Raw genomic sequence first — 24,448 nt, forward strand, 5'->3', positions numbered from 1 at the left:
TGCCTACGTCTGTATATATAAATATATATTTCATCCAGACATGTGTCGCTTATGGGTTGCTCTTGTTTCCAGCCTTGTTACCTGTATTAAGAAATGAGCTCCATTCTGCAGAAAGGCATCATTCCTGATTGGCAGTATGACGTGGACCATCTGTTCACGGGAAAACACCACATTAATGGACCTGCTAACATTCAGAACCTGGTCCCGGGCCAGTGCTGGGTCTATTGGGCCTGCAGGGATGTAGAGGGCGGTGAGGGTCATATACACATCACCCAGTGTACCACCTTCTCGCAGGAAATTCAGCGACAGGAAACGGCCCTCAGGTTGGCTCTGGATGCTTTGCTCTTTGGCTGGGTCAAACCGAAAAAGCCCATAGACATCGTCACTGTCCTGGATGTAGAACACCATCTGGGGGACAGAGCGGGGAAGACCAGACGAAGAGTGGGAATAAAAATAACAAATCAGCAAAAGAAAGGAGACGTGGGTTAATGTTACATTTTAACTGATGAGCGAACGATCAAAAACACATTCTTAGTTGTGGACTGAGAAAGGTTATAGGTATGTTGATTAACTGTAACCTTGCTTACTTATTGCCTCAAATAGTCCCTCACAGGTTCCTGTAAGTCTGCCAATTGCCCCCATTAGCTTCATCAACAAAATTAATGCTTGGGTTGAAACTAATAATGATTAATATTATAATATGTTCATATTTAACGATTAGCTTTATATACTTTGCCTTGGAAGAGAATGGGATTTCACTAGTTTGACAGATTGGCCTTAACTTCACTGCCTATGAAGGAGCACGTCCGGGCCGTATGCAGGCCCGTGTGCAGTGAGGAGGACGGTGATTGATCTTTAGGATGTGAGGGCATAATTGCAATGAAGCCCACATTTACCATCAATTACTTTGGAGGATGTTGTTGTGCATCCTGTTTTTGTGTTACTAAGACTATCTTGGGTCACAAGAAGAAGAAAGGAGAGGTGTGGAGCAGAGAGAGGAAAGAAAACAAGTGAGACTGAAAGTAGTAAAAAAGTGCCCTGAGCTAACTTTAGAGAGGCATCCTCTTTAATTAACTCTGCTAAGACTGCTAGAGTAGTTTTTATGAGCATTTTAACTGAGGCTCATTCATTTCCCTGAAACCTACACTTGTCTGATGCATTGCCTGGCATGCTCACAATAGCCGATTTACAGCTCAGTGTCATGTCTGTGATATATCTTCACATTAATGGCAATTAACGCTGATTAACTCGTCCTACTGTTAAAGTCGTTTATTAATTCTTTCTGCTGAGCCAACTCTTTTTGCACAGATGGCAAACAGACACTCTAACCTCACAACCTGAGGTGGTGTTCTGGTGCGTGTTTGTATGTGACCAAAAGCAGAGTTTGCATGCGTCTCATTTCATGCCTTCAATATAAACAAGACTTAGATCTGCCCACTGCTTTCACACATGGCCAAGAGGCTTGGACAAAGATGGAAGCTATAAAAAACCTGTCACCACTTCACCCACGCTGACTAAAAAAGAACACACAGACACCACACACAGAGTGTGCCTGCTGTTTCCGCTTTGTTTTGATTCAACCACATTAAGGGAACACCCACAGAGCGACGTGACACACTAAGGGGTCGACTTTTGCAGAACGTGTCAAGTTTGCCACTGTACCTTACAGTAGGTCACACACAAACACTCACATGTGCATAACACATGCACAACATCTGGACGATATGCTCCCTAACAAGTGCAGCCTTCTGTCTGTCTTTTCTCTCTCTGTTACAAACCCATTATAGTAACACGATAGCAATAAATAAAAATTGGGCTATCATAGATCTGCTCTAAACTGACCTCCGTTGGCTCGTCGACCTCTGCGCCTCCAGTTGTAGTATTGGGCAGCAGCTTGAGAACAAAAGTCTCTGCTTCTTCAGGTAGATCATCGGTCACAATGTCGAGTGGAATCACAGCTGTCACCTGACCGGCAGCAAAGCTTACTGTCCCTGCTGCAGGGCTCAAATCATCCAACACTGGGGAGTGGTCACTGGAGTTTCTACTGATGGACCAGTTGGCGGACACGGCACCATAGCTGCCTCCATTTCTTACAATAATGATTCCTTCAAATCTAGAGGAAATGATAGAGGAACAAAGGATGGTTAAAGACGCAATAATCCTGGATTCTTTTCCTTTTTATTATGACGCCCTTATGTTATTGTACCCATTCAATGGGATATATGTCATCACAGTTTCATAAGCATTCATAAGTTATCCACCTCTGTGTCAGGTCTTCATTGATGGTGATTGGCTGAATGACTGCGCTGCTGCTGATTGACAGGACCCCATGGGGCTTATCATTGGGCTCGATGGTCACCAGCACAGCATTGGGTGATACTAGCACAGCATCTCCTCTGATGGTCTCCTCCAGCAAGACCAGATGGAAGGATTCTGCGATTTCTGGCTTGTCGTCATCACTGATTTTGAACAACAGGCTGGCCGTGTAGACAAACGGGGGGAATGTAACTGTTCTGACTGGCTGTAGGTCGAGGAAATCCACATCTGGTGTGGCGCTGACCAGTCCTTCACCGCTCACCACCATGTAATCTACAGAGACCTAAAGACAGTATAGTCCAGATGGTTTGTATACATTTTTCTTATGCTTATACATATATATTTCATAGAATATACTGTGCATATATAATTAAAGTGGTTGTGCCCTATTCTTTAACAGTCAAAAGTTTATGTAAATAAATGACTGGATTGAAAGAAAGGAACCTCGGTGTCAACAGAGCCGACGAGTGGACCGTCCTCAGTCAAGCGACCACGGGTCACATTGAGGGCAATGACTCCAGCGGACTCTGGTACTGCCATGATAGACTGGGCGAACCGCAGTGGGCTGTCATTACGCCGGATTCTCAGCTGGACACTGCTGGCGTTGGGACTGAGGAGGGCTCCACCTGCCACGCCCGTTAGCCTGACTGAAAACACCTCATCATCCTCTGGAATCTGGCCAACAAAGAAAAGGAAACACATTCAAATGCAGATGTTCATAGATACAGCTGTTTCAAAAAACCTGATTGCTCCTTTCAAACTTTGAAAATCTGATGTAAAAATGTCAAACCCATGGGGGCAATTTGGATAATCTTTTTAAATGCCAAAAAAACTCAAACTAACAATGTCTAAAAAAGATGATGATGGGATAGATGTAGGGACAGATCAGCACAAGCTTATCTATATATAAGACATGTGGTCAAATATATGGATTAGATTTAAATGATGAGTTTGTTCAATACCTGATCATCCTGGATGAGGATACTGAAATGTACTACAGCCTGTCCCACAGGAATGGTGATGTTGCCTCTGTCTGGACTGAGGTCCTCAATGGCAGGGTTTGGACCTTCAGAGATCTGAACAGGAGGAGTCACAGTGATGTTACACTTGGCATTCCCATGTACTCTATGTGGGTTTTCATTTATCATTAATATGCTGCATATAAATAATGGAGATTCTATGTTCAGCCAGTGGGATAAACTTATGAAAGCATTTTCAACAAGCTCAAAACAAGCCAATTTGTCAGGAACATATCTATAACACTGTCTGTCCTTCTTAAGTACTATAAGGCACAGTGTCTTAGGTTTGTTAGCTGTATGCACAGTACATTGTCCTCACCTCGAAGTTCACGGTCACAGTCCCGAATGTTCCCTTTTCTCTAATTAGGGTGAAAGGCACATAATGGTTCCTTCCTCTTGGTTCATCGACTACAATCTCTTCAGTCTGAGATGAAAAGGGTGAGACAGTGAAACAGACAACCCAAGTAAATTCAGTTTAATCATTTCAACACAGTTTCTTATTCCCAATTAGAATAAATTAAATTCTGAAACAAAGCAAAACGTCATATTTGAAAGATTGAAATAACAAGTACAATACAAGTGAGCTGATTATCTCTTTACTGACAAATCAAAGACAGATCCTTATCAAGTACAGCCAACGGACAACATAACAATGTAACCAAGGCGACGTTTGATTTAATTTGACTAATTTAATTTTGAGTTGTCCTTTCTGTTTTAATAACTGTTTTTTCATGTTTTTGTTTCCAGTTTTCTCGATTTTGGAACTGCTACACATTTTTATATATATTGATCATTACGAATAATAGTGAACAAATAGATAAATTCATATAATTTGTATCTTTTATTGTGTGTGTACTGCTTTGGCAGCAGTACTTCAGACAGAAGGTCACGCTAATAAAGTAGTGTAATTGAATTGAAAGAGACACAGACACAAAGGAAATTGAATGGAGCGGAATATGCAGCATTAAAAACTATATTCCATGGCAACATGGAGTAAATATCACATTCGCTCTCACAGTATTTGGAAGTCCTTATTGTGGTCTTAACATTTGGAAGTTAAATCCCCTTTTGTTTTTCAACATAATTCAAGTTCAATTTGCCATAACCAAAGAAATTCAGGAGAATACAAATGAAGAAGAAAACAAAGCAAAGGCAGGAATTAATTTAGTGCTCTAACATAAACACATCTCCCAAGGCCAGGAGGCCTTTATTGATTCTAAGCAAGCCAAATCATTATCCAGCATCTGAGACCATCTGGGGGTGGTAGGGCAAACAGTTATACCACAGCTGCCATGGCAACGCTAAAAACTTCCACTGATAAGTGAGTGTTGTGGTTTTAATTACCCCTGGGAACCCACAACCACTAGATGGTCACTTCTCCCAAAACCACAGTACTAGCGTGATTGAATCCCTCTCTGCTGTAGTGGGTCCAAATGACTCCACCCCCGATCCTTTACTTTCTACTACTACTTACTGACATGGTAATTGGTCGCAAATGCAAGTGCATGCTTATGGTGCAAGTGCAGGTTGGTGTGGCCAAAAACGGTTTGCAATATTGGTGACCACAGGCACAAATCAGATGCAACGTGGCACAAACTGGGAAATTGACTGGAGCATGATTGATACATTGTTAGTAGGAGGAATACATTATTGTAGTTGGGGTTCGGTGCCTCGTATACCCTTTAAAAGAAGCTGAAAGTTTCCTAAAGGATCAATACAAGAGTCCAGGCAGCTTTGCTCCTAAGAAGAAAACAGTTTGGAGTTTTGATTTAAGAAACATATCCCAAATATGTTTATTCTGGAGGTCTTTTATACTCAAAATAATTTGCATAAATAAAAGAATATTCTCCTTGTTACAGGTTTCTCAAAGCTGCTGCTGTTAAAACATTTGCATTATAATAGCACGTGTCAAAATATGATAAATTGACGCAGAACTAATCATTAGAAATTATAAGTGATAGACTGTAATGGATGAGACTGAAGTGAATGAACAAATAATAAGAATACAAGATGCATGTGGGTTTCTTACTGAGTTGAAGGCGACTATTCCAAAGGCATTGTCATTGGACAGGATGGTGATGGTCGCCTTGTTTGGTGTTCCCAGTGTAACGCCATTAGAGGAGCTCTGGAAAGCAGGGAGAATTGAAATGGTTAGATAAAACCAGGCCATACAGTATGTACCTGAACACATCTTAACCTCCCACTGACACTAGTACTCGTGAAAAACCAGAACGCCTGCCTTATCCATTGTCTTCACCTCATTTCTGTGCTCCCACTGAGAAGCCCTGATGAGAAGGCACAAAGACAGGAAGTGCTGGTCTCAGCCTGGTTGATTTGTCAGGTTAGCTCACAGCGGGACGCCTCTTCAGGACTTGTGCTGTGCTCTGTGATTCGGCACTAAGACCTGACAAACTTCAAATCTCGCCGGGCTTAAAATCACACAGCAACTTACTTCACGAGGCTTTACGCTGGGAGTTTTTAAATCAACAAAAAGAACCATAAGCTATGATCTGTGCAAGGAGGGTTTTCCTTTTTCTGAACACCATTAAAGAGAAAGACCACAGCCTTGTTATTTGGCATAACTTTCCAAGGTTTCCATTAGTGAGCTTACCAATGTTTTCACAAGCATCTCATGGACCAAGTGTGCTGACAACTACCATGTCTGAGCTCAAGTGCACAGGCTTCATGTGCAGATGTTTGTATGTTGCACAGGGATTTTGGACGTTTTGGTGGAAGCCCAAAACGTCCAAAATCCCTTTGCAACATACAAACATCGGCACATACGCTAATTAGTATATGTGCAGGAGAGGCGCTCTGGAAAATGACCAGCTGTGAGAGCCTTGACTTAGTATAATAAACAGAAACATAATTCTCTCAACCAAAACTATTTTGAAAAAAACATTTTTCATAGCCAAACACAGTCCAATTGAAAGTTCTTAGCAAAACAACTGCATGCCAGCGTGCGTTAAGGTAAGCGCAGGCAAAGGAGAAAATGAAAAACAAGAAAGTGCTTAGGCCTCTTGCATTCATCCCTCTATTCAAACAGGGCTTTTCCCAGCTGTAACAGAGCTTTCTTTCCGCCGCTGAGCTCTTGTAGCGGTCAACTCACAGACACAGAATCCACACGCTTTCACAAAGCCAAGCCACTGGCTGAGCCAGGAAGCTGCTCACACACATACCCGCACATTCATGTGTGCCCAACTACAAAAAAACATCCTCAAATATTGAGTGATTCACGCACACAAATTAGCTACTTAAAAGACAGCTGTCTTACATGCATGCAGCACTACATAAACCCTGGCTCTCCCATTTGCTACGACCCTCTATGTGATTCTACCTTCTGTTCCCGCACAGCGCTGGTAGACTGCACCTACTCTGGTCCACAGCAGTTCTATATAACAAGCCTGTCATACTCACTTCTAACAAAGTTAGCATTAATATTTCCTATTGAAACATATTTTACAAGTTTTAAGCTTTAGTGTGCAGAAAGTTTTGGAATCATTGGGCAAAAATTCCACAATAACCTTTCAACATATTGTCATTCAAGTGTTCTGAGAGATAACTAGACTTCTGCACCTCCTCATGGCTCTGTTCAGGCTTTAAAAAATCGACTTTGGCTAATCACAGGTCATTTCAGAGAGAGAGCATTCCTATTGGCTGTGCTCCGGCTGGTGGGCGGTGCTTGGTATTTCTTCAACTGTTCTCAACATTGCTGCCAGGTCACAAACTTTCTAATTTTACAGCTAAACAGTACATTACAAGATGTTTCTGAAAACATTTGAGGTGAGAAATAAGCATTACAGTAACAGAATATTGATTCATATTTGATCAGCGCTGCCTAGTTTGACTGTTTGATCAAAGTTTGCGAGTGATTGACAGCTGCTCGGAGACGGCAGGCTCCAGCTCAGCTCTGATTGATTGTTTACCACACAGAGGCACTACTGTCAGGATATATAGTGACATAAAAATAACTTTTTTTAATTATATTTGCTCCATTTCTACCCACTGCAGCTTTAACTGTCACCAATGATGAATGTACCCTGATCAACCGTTTGTTTCTTACTTGTGCTTGATCTATGACACCCCTTGTAGTGCACATTCATCCTCCAGACAGTCCCTTAGTAAGCGGATAGGGTAGCATTTGGCCAAAGCTTTGTCTCCGCTGTCGTGTAAACAGAAGGGCTAAGTGGGCCTCATCTGGTCTTTCACTCTAGTAGCAGGCTAAATACGGGCTCGCGCCACTGGATTTTAACCAGATGTCACAAAAATGCAGCGTCAAATTGAAAATGTTGTTAAGAAAGTCACTCTTGCTGACAGCTGTTCAGGGCTGTTAGTGTTTGGTAAATGTTGACCATCAGTGATTCACAATGACCTTTGTCTTAGGTCTTTTAGTGAGGAATAAGACAGACAGGCAGCAAGACCAGGCCCCCCTAGCTCATCAATCAAACTTGACAGCTAAAGGCTACATGAAACCATGGAGATAGTCTCTAGGTGTAAGGCATTTTGGGCTGGGATGGTGATTCCTTTGACAAGGATTTACAACGTATACCCATTAAAAATAATTTTCAAACTTTAAAATGTCTATAGCCTTTATATACAAGACTATGCACAAAGGTTAAAGCCCAACAACATTCTACAAAAGAAAAAATGCAAGCCATCTATCCTTCTATTTTAAAATCATACAGTAACAAGACAACAAGAAAGTAGCTAGTTGCACCTTCTGATGATGCGTTTGGTAGTGCCAGCAAAAAAGTCTCAAGATGCATGACAAGATTTGAATGTACTTGGTTGTGAATCCATTGATTCATTGTAACAGCCTCGACTTTTATCAACAATAGTGTGTCAACTGCAACGGTGAACACACAACACATACAGAAATGAAATCCTCGGAACGGACATGCCCATCGAAATCAATGGGGACAGTGAATGAGGGAATCACTTTAATCTACTGTGTGGTGGGGCTGCGGCTGTCAAAGTCAGTTTCTTTTCACAAAGGTGTCTTTTAGTGGGGAACCTCGGAGACGCACACAACATTTGGCCCCACCCAGGCCAGCCCTGGAAAAGTCCTATAGAGCACACACATCAAAGACCCAGTGGCTCAGAGCCTCCCAGGCTACTGTGGCTGTCGCCCCCACTCTCTATTGCTTAGTAGATGGGGTTAGGGTTTAAGACGGTCAGGGGCAGAAGTAGAACAGTGGGACTTTGTGGAAAGGATGCTTGGAGCTCCAGAGAGGAAAGAGAAGGGATTGAGGGAGGAAGAGGAGAGGGCGTCATCATCAATCCAGAAACACATTGAAAAAGAAAAGTTGGCACACACACAGATACACTTGCAGACAAACAATGGAAATTTACCTGTAGTGTAAGGTTGAAGGTAAATGTCTCATCGGCCTCAGGCAAGTCGTCATCTTTCACAGCGATGAAGATGGTCTTACTGGACTCAGTGGAAAGCAGGAAGGCTGCAGCATTAACAGCTTCAAAGTCCCCTGTGTCGACTCCCTCTAGCTGGGTGAAACAAACAAGCAAGCATTCAATTGTATTGCTAGATATTTAACTGAAATAAGATTCCTGCTTTTTCTTTGTGTGTTTGTTTATAATACTTTTCCATTTATTTGAAATTGTGAAATGGAGAGAAATAGAAAAGGCACAAGAAAGATGGAGACAATGCGGCACAATAGATGAAAGATGGGTTTGAACACAGGATGCTGCAGGTACATGATTTGTGCCTTAGACAACTGGATGCCCCGGGCTTGATGTTTCATGCCTGTTTCAGCTCTTCCCAACAGCAGAGAGAAGATATTGTGTTCCTGTCTCTTTCCTTCCTTTCTACTGGTGCGTTCATCCGCTTGATCTTAAGTTGCACTTCTGTCTATGCCCATTAGTTTCCTGGAAGGAAGCCTGATAGATATTACATATATTAATACTGATTTTAATAAGGCAACTCAGTTATAATAGTTCATGTAAGAAGAAATATGGTAAAGATATCACGAAGCATAGGAAAGCCCCCAACCACACACCATTGCGCGGCCAGCTCGCCTTACCAGACGCCAACTGTGAGCAGCTGACACTAGCCCCCATGTAGAGGACGTAAAGCCAAAACCCATGCTGTGATTTCCAAAAAACATTCAGCGGACACTTGCTTACTGGCAACTGTAAGCTCAGTCAGGTGCTTAGATACAGGCTGAATAGATGACTTGACAGGTTGATGAGTACGGATACACAATGAGTCATCAATGATGAGTTTTTGTCCCATGTCCTACCAGAACCAAAGCCGTCACATTGACCGGGTCTCCCACTCTCTCCACGACCAGCCGGACCACAGCTGTGCTGCTCTCGTTGACAATGAAGTCCGTCTGCCCCAGGAACCGCAGCGTGGCTGACTCGGACGTAGTTCCAGGGATGGACAGAGCCAGAATCAACCCAGCTAGCAGGAGGACAGGGAGCATTCCTACAAAAAGAGGGAAGCATGTGGGGGAAATATTTAAATAAAGATGCAGGAAAGATAGCAGAGGCCAATATTGGTATGTTTTGAGGAGTTTTACAAATTGGGAAAGCTAAAGAAAGTTAATTTTTAATTAATTCAGTGCCCACATACTGTACTCCAGATTTAGTGATTTAGAGGTCTGTTCTAATACTCCATAACACTGCGCTAATTGGGAGCGAAAACTGTATATGAACACCTACACATCTACTCATCACCCTAAGAAATTTAAGAAATATACAGTCAGTATAGATTAAAACGAATATGACCTACAGGCAGTATTGAGTGGCCAGATGTTCAGATGGCCTGGCTTTTGAAAATGTGCAGCCATGCTGGCTGGCGGGTTTGCTGGTCATTGTGGTCTAAATGATTCATAACATTATTCCATAATTTCAATGTCTGTTGTCCTCATGTTGTCATAACTGTTAAAGCAGTTGTTGTTGAGTTTATTCTTCTTGACCACATTCATTTAATATGTCACGCCAGAATAAATGTGATGACTCTCTAGGTAGTTTCAGTAGTTGAGCATGAAGCCTCGCGTACAATTCTGAGCTGCCAACACTCTCTTCTCTCCCTCTCTAATTATCTTTTCTGCTCTCCCGCTTCCTCTAATCATTCTCACTTCTCTTGTACATCCCTCTTCCCTCCACTTCTCCGCTCCTCTCCCTCAGCTCTCTCACCCAGAATAATCCTAAAGCTGGATGGAGTCACTGAGACAGTTGTCATGGTTAACACAACAAAACAACACAGCATGACAAATGGGGTGGAGCCAGCTTATAGCTAAATTGCAGCCGCTCTGTCCTGTCTTTCCCCTTCCCGCTGCCTCTTACCCATCCCATTCATAATCTGCACCACGTCGCCTTGCCAACAGTATGCACATGTAAGGTCTTTAAAAAAAAATTGCTCTTAATTACAAGGTTGAAAAAGAACATCGGCAGCTACGGTGGATGAAGTCATGCTGTTTGGTTCTTTTTTCGAAAGCAGAAATCGTTTAGGAAAGTTGGACATTGAAAATATCCCATTTTTCATATGTTCCATTACTGTTATATCAATCTGAGTTATTCTCAGTAGTGGCGGGTGTTTAAATAGCAACCATCCATCAATCAGTTTGTCAGCTTAGAGAGGAGAACAAGACACTGTGTCAGCATTAGAAGTTGTTGGTTGACAGCTGTAGTCAGAATCAATTAATGCAGATGTTACGAGAAAGTGTGTCAGAGCGAGAACATATGTGTGAAAGTTTGTGTGGAGGTGGTGTTAAGGGGCACGTGTGTATGTGTGTGCATGTGTGCCGGCTGTGGAGAGATTGCTGGGAAATCCATCAAAAAAGGATTTAGAGCTGGTGGGGCTGGACAGTGGGGAACAGAGGGTGAGGCTAAGGGGGAAGAGAGGTGAGTGTGTCGCTGGACAAAGAGAATAAATCCTGTTATTCGCCCTGCTCTCTCTCCTGGGGTTGGGAACTTGCTGCACCACTGACTGAGAGCTTGAGTGAAAAGCTATAAACCTTCTCTATTGCACCGTCTCACTGGTCTGCACTAGTCTAGGCTACACTCTCATGGGTAAAAGTGTACCTGAGGATGTGTGCAATTTCATAGCATCTGGACACCTGCTAGTGTATATCCACTTTCCTGCCTAATTGAGTCCTATTGGACGGTCAAGGCAGAGAATGTCTGTTTTGGTCATGGCAATACCTCATTGACCACAGCATGCAAAATCATCACAATTATCATCACAAAAAAAACATTTTAAATTGAATCTGAGTCTCTATGTCATGTCTGCTTTCGGTTCTCAGAACAAAAGGTCTGACTTCCCACGCACAATTTCTTCAGTAAATCTTTGTGCCTCAAAACCTCACTTCCAAACGTCCAAATGACTGCCTAACATTACTTAGACCACACTCTTTTAGATGAATGGCAGCAAGCATCCAACCCTCTAACCTCCTAACCCCCAACTCCAAAACAGAAGGGTGGTCCCTTTCGCATCAACTGACCCAGATGCCGCACTTCTTTCAAAGGGCCTAACACAAAGCAGATGCTGTGTGGATGGCACAGGTCTGTTTTACAAACGGCGGGGCAGTTTTTGTGCTGGCATCATGCGTCGTGCCAACCCTGACCCCAGGAGGACCAATGATCTGCCTGTCACGGCAAAAGGCGGCATAGAGCGCCTGGCGCAGACCTCTGACATTGATAAGGCTGGGATTCAGAGTCCATGTAGAGAGGTGCACAGTGACACAGTTGCATTCACACACACGTTTGCATACATGGATGCATTTGCCCGAGCTGGCACTGTCAGCATATGCATCCAAAAATGCAAGATCTCAATGCTCAGATAGACAGCTGGGGTGACAGGCCAGGACACTGGAGAGCTCTGAAATGCATGAAAACACACTGTCCATCACACATATTGTGGGCCAAAGGAACAGAAAATAATGGCTGGGGCCAGGACTCTGGGACCTGGCGCTCCAACAAGCCACAGACAACACCACAACTAAAGAAACTTCACATTCTGAACATCCAAATTTGCTTTTATTGACTTATTCTGTGAGTCTAACCTCAGTCAGCTGACTTTTCTTTCATATTGCATTACTTTATTTCCTGGAACACACACAGCATCCAATAAATGTGTATTACCAACTATATATAGTACTGGCTAAATCATTGTATTCATCCACAACAGAACAACAATACATTGTAAAATATACTCTTAAATAATAACCTCAAGTTCAAATGAAAATTAACATTTGGTCTGGAACAATCCTGGGTCATTCTTCACAAACAATTAATTACAAATGACTAAAGTTGTTATTTAAATCTGATTATTATCTCGTTGAGCCTTGACCTTCAACCTGCTTTCACCATAACTGTTGGAAGTCTTCCCTGTCTGTCATGGCCCTGATGAGCTCTGGGAGGAGCCACTGGCTCACCTGTGCTGACTGGAGGCAACTAAACACAGGTGAGCACAATTGAATCAGTGCTCCTATAACTAGGAGAGAAGATCGTTACTCTGTTTGCCCTGTTACCAGCTAGACCTGTTCACTGGTCTTCATCAAGTGCGTCATCTAGTGTCTCGTGTTCATTGCTCAGAATCCCTAGTCTCCAGCCCTCGCCAATAAGGCCACCTGAACAAAAAACATTTTTTTGTCCAGTACATAATACTTTCAGCTAACTTCTTTCTTCTTCTCAATATGCAGAGTCATTTAGAATTATGGTCCTCTTGCACAAGCAGGCTTTGTGCTTGCCAGGAAAGTTTCTTAGCACTGGGCGTTGAGCTACTACAGGAGTTCAACTAAGTCCGCCCGTTTCACCGGCTAAGCTCAGATCAAAGCTAAAGGGAACAATGTATAGACAACACACACATACATGCTACATGTATCCTTCATGTAGTGTGTCCCTTCTGTATCAACTTGCGATCACTCAATCCTATCTTCTGATCTCTCCCTGTCACACATCTTATCACATCCTTCTTGTTGGAGACAAACTCATTTTCCTGTATCTCTGGGATGGATAGCTCATCACCAGACAGACTTCCCGACAGGCTCAAACGTGACGAGTACCACGAACAATCAACAGTGATAACATCAGTGCTGGTCAGTGGTGCTTTGACCCCGTCACCTGTCAGCCCTTCTTAAAGCAGCCTATCGGTGTTAGGAACCTGGTTAAAAAAAAAAACGATTACATTGGATCCTTTGCAGACACACCACACACACACATACAGATACTCACTCACTGATCTATTTGATATCCCTGTCAGAGGTGCTGACGAGGTGTCTGATTGCAGGGCTGCTCCTGGGGTCAATGCTCGCCGCTGATGCCTCTAGGGTTTCTCCTGACAGTGGCCTCTGTGTCGTAATCTTTAGCATCAATTATTCACTGCAAGCCTAAGACTTAACAGTCAGAGGATGATAGTAAGCGTGACACTGCAGGATTCACTGTATGGCACGTGCCATGTGTCGTCTGTGGCAGGTAATAAGGCTGTTGACATGAGTATAAATAATCACGTGAGCTGTCACAGACAGTGATGTGAGACAGTGTGTGACTTAAATTTATCCTTGTTGACCAAAAAATATGCCTGCTTTCTTTGTCTCATTAAACACATGAATCTGTCATCCCATTTTTCCACTTCGAGCTTCTTAAGGTACAAGCCTCTATAATCATAGCCAAGGAGTTTGCCTTTCAGACTAGCTATTTCACTGAGAATACTCTGCATTGGAAGCTTTAAAAGAGGAAAGCAATACTCTTACTTCCTTTTTTGGTAGAGGGTGTGTGGGATAACAGTCTGCAGAGTTTTAATCAAGGGCTTTCCCATGAGGCATCCCTGCCCTGAGGCTTCCCTGGTCCTGAGACGCCCTTGGTGAAAAGCTTGTGGTTATATCTGGCAGTTAGTCACATGCACCCGCATACACACACACACACACACACACACACAGAGAACGTGATCTCCAGTTGTCTGACACTGGGAGGCCTTCAGCGGGATCTCATTCATCAATCTTACAGCTCTGGTCGGTGATCTGGAGTCAGTCTGGCCACAAAGAGAAACTGCTCTGTCATTAACATCCACTAATATAACAGTGCTTCTGGAACGTTTGTGTGTTTCCTCAGGACAAATTCACACTAAAAACCAACCACGCAAACACACAGTATGACTGATACTGAGAGAGATAAACAGATGAGTTAACAGCAACACAGAGACAGATGGTGTGGTAAGCAGAAAGGCATACAGAAAGAGGTGATAATAAGCCTTTGTGTCTATCAATCTGTATTTATGTATAATGTATGGGGTGACTGCTAAGCCAATTCTTTGGGGATATAAACAGTGGAAAATGGAAGTGCCTTGTGGTCAGATGGCCGGGTTATTATTCATGGTTCAGACTAAATATGAAAAATGCCAAATACGAGCAGGAAGAAGCAGAGTTTGCTCAAAATATCTCGCCAAAAAAAAAAAGTTTATTAAAACCGTGGATGCCTGAACCACAAAATTAAATCAAATTTAATAAAACCAAATAATAATGCTATTGTGTCATTTAATGCATACAACCAAAATGTTTCTCTTTTCATAGAAAAGCTGCTGTATTAGTTCAGTTTGTATTTATAAGTCTATGCGTTTGGCCCAAAACCATGGTGCCTCCTCTGCTGTGTTTATTGGATTGTTTTCTGTTTGAGCTGCACTTCACGTTAAGCGATGCCACCAGCCCAATGTGTGTCGGGCCGTACCACAGAAACCACCCACCGTCCGTTCTCAGCCCGGCGTAGCCGCGGCTGCCATACCCGGTCAACTCACAAGCCCCATAATTGCACTTCACATGTAGTTTGTCCCTCTTGTATTTTTAGACCGGTGAATGTTCTCGCCATAGAGAGAAGCCGGGGAGAAGAAATTAAGAAACTTAATAAGCGAGTAGAGCTAAAACATACACCATTAAATCTGACAAAAACTCTGTGTTACTCACTTGGCTTATTTTGGAGCACTCTACCCCAAAACAGAATTCTATTTATTTTGAGGAGAAAAACAGAAAACCTACCATTAGTCCAACAAGAAGAAGGGGAGAAAGATTTTTGGGGGAAATGAGGATGGCAGTGTGCTGAATTTGCAAGCAAATTATGCCATTCCACACAAGGGGAACTAGAAAACACTTGAATGAATACCTCTCTAAAGAACAAAAATGCATGATGTCAGCCTTCCAGCTATTGTCAGACGATACTTTTCAACCAGGCATTTCTCCTTCAGGGGCAAGAGGCTGCCAATCAAGTGTGCATTTTACTGTGAAAGAAGAAACAGAGAGAGGGAGAGTTTTCCTGAGGTATTGTCCACACGGCCGTGGTCGGCTGCTCTTAAGTTGAGCCAATGGCATCTCGCATCCCTAACTAAAAACAAGACTTTTTTCTTCTTCTTCTTCTCAGGAAATAATGGGAATGAAGGAATATAGAAAAAGGAAAGTGGGTCCAATTGAGTAGGAACCAGTGCGTGAGCAATTGAGAGCGTTTTCCAGTTCGAGCATGGGCTGACTGATTAGCCTGTATGACACACGGTGATGGAGGCAGACAGAAAAGCACTTTCAGGGGATTAAACAAGGTTGTGCTCTCCACAGCCTCGCACACCAAAGGGCCAAATTAGAAAGGGTATTACTTCATTGCATGTAACTAGTTGGGCCTGGATGAAATGCTAATTGCGTTTCAAAAGAGTTCCCAAAACAGAGAACGGGGGAGTATTTTCATTGGAGAAGAAGCGGGACTTTACGATTCACTGACCAGCACACAATTTTAAGGAGCAGGCTTTTGTTCACTCATGCTCCTTTTTTTGTGTTTTGTGTGCATTTCTAAAATTGCCACAGGACTCTATTCTTTTGTTTCTCCCACTTTTTGGCATGCTTGCCTCCTCTCCAGCAGAATCCAAACCATCCTATTCAGACTGCCTCCTTTTCTCTCGGCTCTACTCTATCACTCCTAAACAAGGACACGCACGGCACACACATCCTCGGTACAGTAGGTGTGGGAGAGCCCCTCTTTCAGGCCTTTGCAGCACTGAAAAACTAAGGGCCAGATGGCAGGGTTGAGGAGGAGGCAAATCCCTGAACAAGTGTGGTCAACAGACTCTGATTATCATACAGAAAAATAAGAAAGAACAGTTGTGTTGCACATCACTTTCATCTAGCTGGTAATCAAGCTTGTCGTCTGTCCCACAGATTCATTCACAGAACTGTTTGTTATGCAGATATGAATGTGAGAGGGTGCACGTACACATTATAAATGTAGTGAACAAAACATACATCTGTTTGCGGGTCCTGTCATACACTTACTTTAAACACACCTATCAATTTCAAAGGTATCTAATCTTGCATTGAATGACTCTGCAGTGCTTCACAGATCACACAATGAAAGACACAAAAATGCAGGGTGTGTTTTCTATTTATCATCAAGTGATCCTGATCTCGTGAGTTGTTTTGCTCACAAAGCTATAATCTATAATGAAAGGCATCCAGAGAAAGTGGATATATACATCTTTTCACAACAATAAACACACCCCACCACCTCTCAGCCATGCTGGGATCAACTACCCCCACCTACTCGAGGAATTCCTCTGCCATGACCAACTACAGTACAATGAGGGAAGTGAGAGATAAACAGAGAAAGACAGGAGAAGAAAGAAAGAGGGGCTGGTGTAAAGGACGGGGCAGATGGGGGGGTGGGGATGAGTGTGTGTGTGGATGAAATAATTCAGAATGAGTCATACACACACATTGGGGGATGGCGGATAAATAAGGTTGAAGGGTAATGGAGAGAACTAAGGGTTTCGGAAGATTGATCTAAGAGTCGGTGACCTACATCAACAGGTTTATGTTTTAAATAGGCACCCCGACCCTTCTCTCTCTTTCTCACACACACACACACACACATACACAAAGACCCTGGTGAGAGGCACTGGTGCTAACAAAGAAGGAAGGGTTTAAGGATGGATAGCCATGATGTCCTTACAGCTGAACACGAAGTGTGACCCACTCAACCTGACCTGTCTAAATTAGGACAGGAAGCAGGGGCCACCATGGGATGTGTTCCACGTGGCTCCCCCAAAAAAACGTCTAGGCGAGGGGGATCATGGGGATTTATGGCCGTACAGAGGGACCCATGTGGGGGTCTGCGCGTTTAAACAATGGGATCAGTGAAGAGCAACCAAAGAGTGTATTCATTTATCAAATGAGACTGCGGATGCAGGTTTATTGCGTCGGGATAATAAGTCATTCAATGATCAAAAAAAGAAAAAAGAGAATTCCTGCTTTCAACAGTCCGTGAGACTTAATTTAATTTGTACAGACTACAGAGTTTAGCCAAGCTAATGTGAACCAGAGGAAACAGCCTTCCTAAATGTTCTTTTACTTCTCACTATGTTTTGACATTTGAGAAAAGGATGTTGTGCTGTGTGCTTCCTGTGCTGATTTTCCATGAAGTTTGCAAGTTGAAATGAAACATAGCTTGTTTTACTTTAAAGCTTGGGTAGGTAACATTGGAGAAACCAGCAAGAGTAAGCTAGATTTTTAAACATTTTCAACTGAAAAACCCAGCCCAGTGTGGCCAACTCTTTTCCAATTAAAGTAGCTAGCATTTGATTTATTAATTGTAAAGAGAAATTCAATAAATATAACAAAAATGTTTCTAAAATACATCACCTACGCTAGCTTTAACTGAATGCAATTACCATATAATGTGGTGAACACATGGAGAGGTAGTATGGAATCATTCAAATATATTTGTATTATTGTTAAACCTAATAGAGGAACTCGTCATGCATTACACTCAGCACATGGTAGGAAAGTCTGACCTATCTGAGGCCACCGAGGTCAGAGGTCAAGTTTAATACTCGAATGGAGATGCTGAACAGCTGTGGGAGGGAACCTCATCGCCCCAACAGAGCGCAAGACATAACAATAAGTGTGCGTGCATGTGTACTGTGTGTATATGTGTGAGAGTACAATTATGAGAGTTAACAGCAAGGTTGTAGCTGAGGGTTTGATGCAGCGACCGTACTAGCATCATCTCACCGGGAACAATATGCGGTTGGTCAGGCCCACTAAAGTGACCTCAGGATTGTTGGCCATCGCTGACGGCCCACCACTTTCCTGTCCCTCTGCTCCAAGGACAACAACTACTAAAACATGATACTGTCTCCTGAGCGTAAGCATGAACTGTCAAATGATTTTTGAAAACAAAGTATTAAAGACTTATTTACAACTTCAATTTGTCCACTCCCTAAATCTAACATCAATTGTATCTAGGTTTTCCAGACATGTTGGCAGACGTGTACAATATGAACTTGCATAGCTCCTGTCTTATTTATCGATGGGGAGTTTAAATCCAAAAAGCACCAAAAACTCTTGACTGCGTGTGCATGTCCATAGTTCGCATCATGGATGTTTCTTTTGAGCTCATTTTAATATAAATATATTGAAAAGTATGGGGTATGATCTCTTTAATTTTATTCTAATTTATATATAAGTAACTGTATTGTATTATTTCATTTAATTTTATTCTAATTTAAAAAGGGGGGCTAAACCACCGGACGCTTACAACAGCCCACTGCTCCTTAAATACTTAGGATGGGTTAAATGCAGAGGTCAAATTTCATGTACAGAATGTACCTGTATGTATATGACAAATAAAGGTTATCATTTAACATATACACTGATCAGCCATAAAATTAAGACCACTAACAGGTGGAGTGAATAACATTGATTATCTCGTTACAATGGCACCTGGTAGTGGGTGGGGTATATTAGACAGCAAGTGAACATTTTGAACTTTGAACTTTGTGTTGGAAGCAGAAAAAATGGGCAAACGTAAGGATGTGAGCGACTTTGAAAAGGGCCAAATTGTGATGGCTAGACAACTGAGCATCTCCAAAACTGCTGCTCTTGTGGGATGTTCCCGGTCTGCAATGGTCAGGACCTGCCAAAAGTGGTCCAAGGAAGGAAAACCGGTGAACCAGCGACAGGGTCAGACCCAAGGCTCATTGATGCACGTGGAGAGCAAAGGCTGGCCCGTGTTGTCCGATCCAGTAGAAGAGCTATTGTGGCTCAAATTGCTGAAAGAGTTAATGCTGGTTCCGATAGAAAGGTGTCAGAACACACAGTGCGTCACAGTTTGTTGCGTATGGGGCTGCGTAGCTGCAGACCAGTCAGGGTGCCCATGCTGTCCTAATGTAATGGCTGATCTGTGCTCTACTGCTCCAAACTTTGGTTTGGTGTTTCAAAAAATGTTGACACCTATGGTTCATAAACTCAAATAACCATTCAGCGAGCCCGGTCAGCTCCCAGCATATTGTAAAAGAGGCAGACATCTGTCTTGCACCAAAGGATTGTGAATTGTTCTACGGCTTCTGAGGGAAATGGTAATCTGAGGGAGAAGTGGGAACGTAGGTGTAACATTTTATCCTCTCAAGGTGTGGAAATGAAAACCAGACCATAACTAATAAGAGGTGTAGCCTTGAAGGTCTGCTGGTTTTTCTCATCTCACATCATGAAAAATGTAAATGCAGAACACTCACTGAGGAGAAGACAAGTACAACCTTTTGCATTGCATTTACTTGTAATAACACATGCTATATAAATGAACATTGTTCTCCACAGGCATGAGTTTTCATGTGATTATTAAAGAGGATAAGCTGCAGAAAACATTTCCGAATGCAACCAAATAGCTTGTGTTTCAATATAACTAGCGCAGATATAGGCTATGTCTTGGAAGTTATATGGAACTACAGTAAATCACAAAAAGGATCATGAATATCTGTATATATAGAGTATCTATAAAGCCACAACGTTTCAATTGAACTTTATAAATGTCCTTCATTCAACAGATAAAGACATCCATTTGCCCCCAACAGTGATCCATGGTGCACCGATCAGCGGAGGCGGGCACAGCCTGTTGCAGGGCGGTTAAGTGTATTTAGAGCTGTGCCTTCATCTACTATTTCCCTCTATCCCCACACACTGGGAACGCAAGCCCCTCTCATCCCCAGCAAACATCAATCTCATCCTGTCTGCAATGTGCAACACTTCAGCACCTTTCATCAATGAACAGCCTCTGTTTATGGCACTGTCCCCCTTTTGTACCGTGCAGCCATTAGAGAGGGTGAGACAGAAGGAGAGAGAGGCAGGCAGTAAAACAGTTTCCGCCCAGTGAATCACATTCAGGACCCCTCACACAGGCGACTGGGGGCTGACCCCTGCCAGGCGATGACATAAACACTGACAAACAAAGGACCTGAGCTCTGAGCAAGTGTGGATCTTATAGAGGATCTAAATCTACACAAAAAAAATCCACTGTGACCCCCTGTGATCCACTGTGGGATGATGGAAGTATAGATTGTAGGTTTGAGAAAAGAAAATATGAAAATTTCATGGCAAGTTTTTCTCAAACAAAGGGGGGATGACTGCTCAACAGATCCAATAATGTCACCCCTTTTTATACAAAGATACAATCCAGAAACAGTTAACAGTGGAGGCTGGCGCTGAGGAAGAGCAGGTGTAAGTGCTGAATGGATACAGAAGCAGCTCCCTCCCTTCCTCACCCAGTGAGAAAAAGGATTTAACTCTGCTGAGGCACTACAGGAGGAGGCAACAAAAGAGATTTGCAAGGGACGCACCGAGATGACATCATGTCAAATCAATTACAGATAAGGTGGACATATTCAATTATTCAAGGGACTGAAAAAAACCCCACCCCATCAACTGGTGTAAACATGCACAAAAAAAAATATACAAAGAAGCACAGCAGCATAATGATTTAACAGTAACAGCACATGTGCACAACTTTAAAGTGTTCCAAGATTACTTATGGCCAGAGTATAAGCCTATAGATTAGTCAACAGAGCCTTTATGAGAGGGGGTCTCCAGCTCACCATGTGTGGCAGTTCCCCCCTTGAATTGTTGTTTTATTTCAGTGGTGAGAGAGAGAAAACCCCACACACAAAGCGCAGTAATCACACTGGAGATCCTGGATGTAACCATGGAAGCGTTTGTCTCCCTCCTCAATGGGCTATACCCGGCTCATTCATTTACTGATTGCGCTGAATCAATATTTAGGCTTTTCAATTTTATTAGCTGCTCCAAAGGGGGGGATTTTTTTGGCATAATGCAAAAAAGAAATTAGCAGTGGCCAACCACTTTTAATCGTTTTTTTATGGTGTTATACAATATGTCTGCTTTGAGCTGTCTGGCATAATTGATGAGGAGTATCGCTACTCATTTGTTTCCTTTATTCTAAGGACTATTAATCTACCAGCTGGCTATAAACGCCATTGGGAGTCCCCAATCATGACTGACTCACTTAACTGAAAAAATAAAGCAGAGACGTTTGCATTGTCCTATAGCCATGTGTCACAAAGCGATATCATCTTGCATCCAAAGTATTTCTATGAAATTACACAGCAAAGTTTTGCAGGTCGTCACACATCCCTACACACTCACAAATGACAAACAAAAACATGTTGATTCAAAACTCACCTGACACCTTGCTTGTCCTCTCTGTCCCAAGATAAATGACTATATTGTATTTATTGTTGAGGATAACATCGATGAGTCCTCTCAAGAGTCTTCTTCAGCTTCTTCTTCTTCTTCTTCTCAAACAGCAGCAGCCAATAACTGCATCATGTTGTATTGTTTACCTATACTGAACTCGATTCCTTCTGCTGCAGCTTTTGGTTATCCCGGTGAACAACATGGGATGATGAAGCGCGTATATGTCATCTAACGGGACTGAAATAGCAGAGACGGAGCGGTTTCTTGTTCAGGACCTTCTCCTCTCTCTCTCTCTACTACACTACACACAGCTCCTCAGTCCTCCTGCTGCAGCCATGTGAGAGTTACTGCTACTGTACACACACGACTCACTGTTCCGACAGAAAGATTAGTTTGCAGCTACTCAGGGACTCCGGCTCGTCTACCAGGTCGCTGCCTAATGAGACAAGATGTTTTAATCCCCATTTGTCTCTCTGAGGCTGCTCTCAGTGTGGTGGTGGACAGCTCCACCCTGAGGCCAGAATAGGCATAGACTCTGCACATTTGTACTTCTTCACAAGTAACTTAAAGGTCCCATATTGTGCTCATTTTCAGGTTCATACTTGTATTTTGTGTTTCTTCTAGAACATGTTTACATGCTGTAATGTTAAAAAAAAACTTTATTTTCTTCATACTGTCTGTCTGAATATGCCTGTATTTACCCCTCTGACTGAAACGCTCCGTTTTAGCACATTTTGACGGAATTGCAACAGAATTGCGTTGCTAGGCAACAGCTTGGGTCCATGTGTACTTCCTGTCAGCTGATGACATTCACATTACACTGCAACCAGGAATAAACTGGGACACATTTATAATGTTTACATTTAAATTTGTGTCAAGGGTCTAAATATTGTTTATTTGTGACATCACCCTGAGGGCCGAATAGGCATACAGCTGTCCTCACCTCTCCACATAAACTCTGCAAATTTGTACTTCTTCACAAGTAACTTAAAGGTCCAATATTGTGCTCATTTTCAGGTTCATACTTGTATTTTGTGTTTCTACTAGAACATGCACTGTAAACAATTGCTGTTAATTTACAGCAGGATTTCAACAGTATTAACCTGTTATTGCTAAAAACAGTGCTTTACTGTTAATACAAATGAAAACCTGTTAAATTACGCTCATAGGTCGTTTTTTTAACTGAACTATAATTCATTCTTAAAAAACAGCACTTTACTGCTGATCAACTGTCTAAAGTATCATCAGTAACAGTTTCATGCAGTATTTTTTTAATTCTGGGACCTGATTTACACATGTGAGGCTTGTACATTGTACATGATTGGAAAATCAGTGAATTAGCTTTGTTCTTACTTCAAATGTATTTTTGTATGCATTTCATTAGGCTAAATACATTTCCACAGTTGGTACTATAGGCTATATTTGTTTAATTAAAACGTTTATGTGTAGCTATTTATACAAATCACATTGTAAACAAATATAATATAGCATATATGCTACAATAAAACCAACTGAAAATATCATGTCTGTTGGCCAACAGATTGAATTGGATAAAGAGAAACAATACCAAAGACAATACTGCATTTATTTTGCATTTAACTTGAGTAGAACTGAAAACATATGATTTATTTCTTCCTTTATCTTCTGGTAAATCAACATTTCCCCCCATAGCTGACAATAATGACATAGTATGACAAGAAGAGTTTTCTCCTGAAGTCTTGGCTCATTAAACTGTTTCATTAAGTGCTGACTATCTGTGAGGTGACGTCACATTCTTTGGCGATTCTTATGTTCCGTGATGTCATGTTTGACGTCACAGAGGAGGTTATTGGGCGGGGCTTATTTTTTACGTCATATGTGACGTCATGTGTAACCAAAACCGAGTTTACTTATAGGACCCGTTTCTCTCCGTCCTCTAAGCTCCGGTCTCCCATTTAGGAGACCTTGGAGCGCTCTGATTCTGTCAGACGCCAGAGACTTGGTTGTCAGCCTAGGCTACACCTCGCCACGGGCATCTCCTCTACCTGCGGGGTAGGTTTTGATCCGTGGCGAAACTGCCAGGCATGGACGTGTGCATGGAGCTAGTGCTCCACTGGCACGTAGGCTTCAGGCCACAGCCATGTTTCAGAGTCCAGCTGCCAGGCATGGACGTGTGCATGGAGCACTAGGCTCCACTGGCAGGTGGACTCCAGGCGACATTCAGGGGTTCAGAGCGATTTTTTGGGGGGAAGGGGTTTTTTGTCTCAAATCAAATAATCTGATACACAGATTATATTTGAACAGTCTCCTGTGTGTCACAGCTTCATAACATAACTCATTAGTGCTACTTAAGATATACTAAAACATAATTAAATGTACTAAGTGTACTATTTTGACACACTATTATGATGCACTTAAATGTTCTTATGTACATATTTTTTTTTTACTAATGATGCACTTTTTAAAAATTAATTATTTTATACTCAAAGTATATTTTAATCCACTTTTCAGATACCTGTTTACACAGTTAAAAAAAATACATTTTAAATTCAATTAAAAATGTGTGGATAATACACTTTAAATATAATTTATTACAATTGGAGTGACTTCGAAGTTTACTTAAAATATAACTGAAATACAATAAAGTGTATTCATAAA

The 24,448-nt window shown here is 42.2% G+C and overlaps 1 protein-coding gene across 2 annotated transcripts in view; it reads right to left on the reverse strand.

The window, feature by feature from the left end:
* Window positions 1-22,242, reverse strand: part of adgrv1 (adhesion G protein-coupled receptor V1) — a 116,692-nt gene extending 94,450 nt beyond the window's left edge. For both annotated transcript variants that reach the window (XM_037778492.1, XM_037778490.1), the window contains exons 1-10: window positions 21,797-22,242; window positions 9,593-9,780; window positions 8,688-8,837; window positions 5,365-5,460; window positions 3,655-3,759; window positions 3,279-3,392; window positions 2,761-2,991; window positions 2,262-2,599; window positions 1,843-2,113; window positions 82-408 (exon numbers count right to left, since the gene is read on the reverse strand). In XM_037778492.1, the coding sequence (XP_037634420.1) occupies window positions 82-408; window positions 1,843-2,113; window positions 2,262-2,599; window positions 2,761-2,991; window positions 3,279-3,392; window positions 3,655-3,759; window positions 5,365-5,460; window positions 8,688-8,837; window positions 9,593-9,778 (1,818 nt within the window). In that variant the 5' untranslated portion in view covers window positions 9,779-9,780; window positions 21,797-22,242. The remainder of the gene's footprint in view (window positions 1-81; window positions 409-1,842; window positions 2,114-2,261; window positions 2,600-2,760; window positions 2,992-3,278; window positions 3,393-3,654; window positions 3,760-5,364; window positions 5,461-8,687; window positions 8,838-9,592; window positions 9,781-21,796) is intronic.
* Window positions 22,243-24,448: the final 2,206 nt, after the last annotated feature.

Source organism: Sebastes umbrosus, chromosome 8 (assembly GCF_015220745.1).
Source record: "Sebastes umbrosus isolate fSebUmb1 chromosome 8, fSebUmb1.pri, whole genome shotgun sequence".
NCBI lineage: Eukaryota > Metazoa > Chordata > Actinopteri > Perciformes > Sebastidae > Sebastes > Sebastes umbrosus.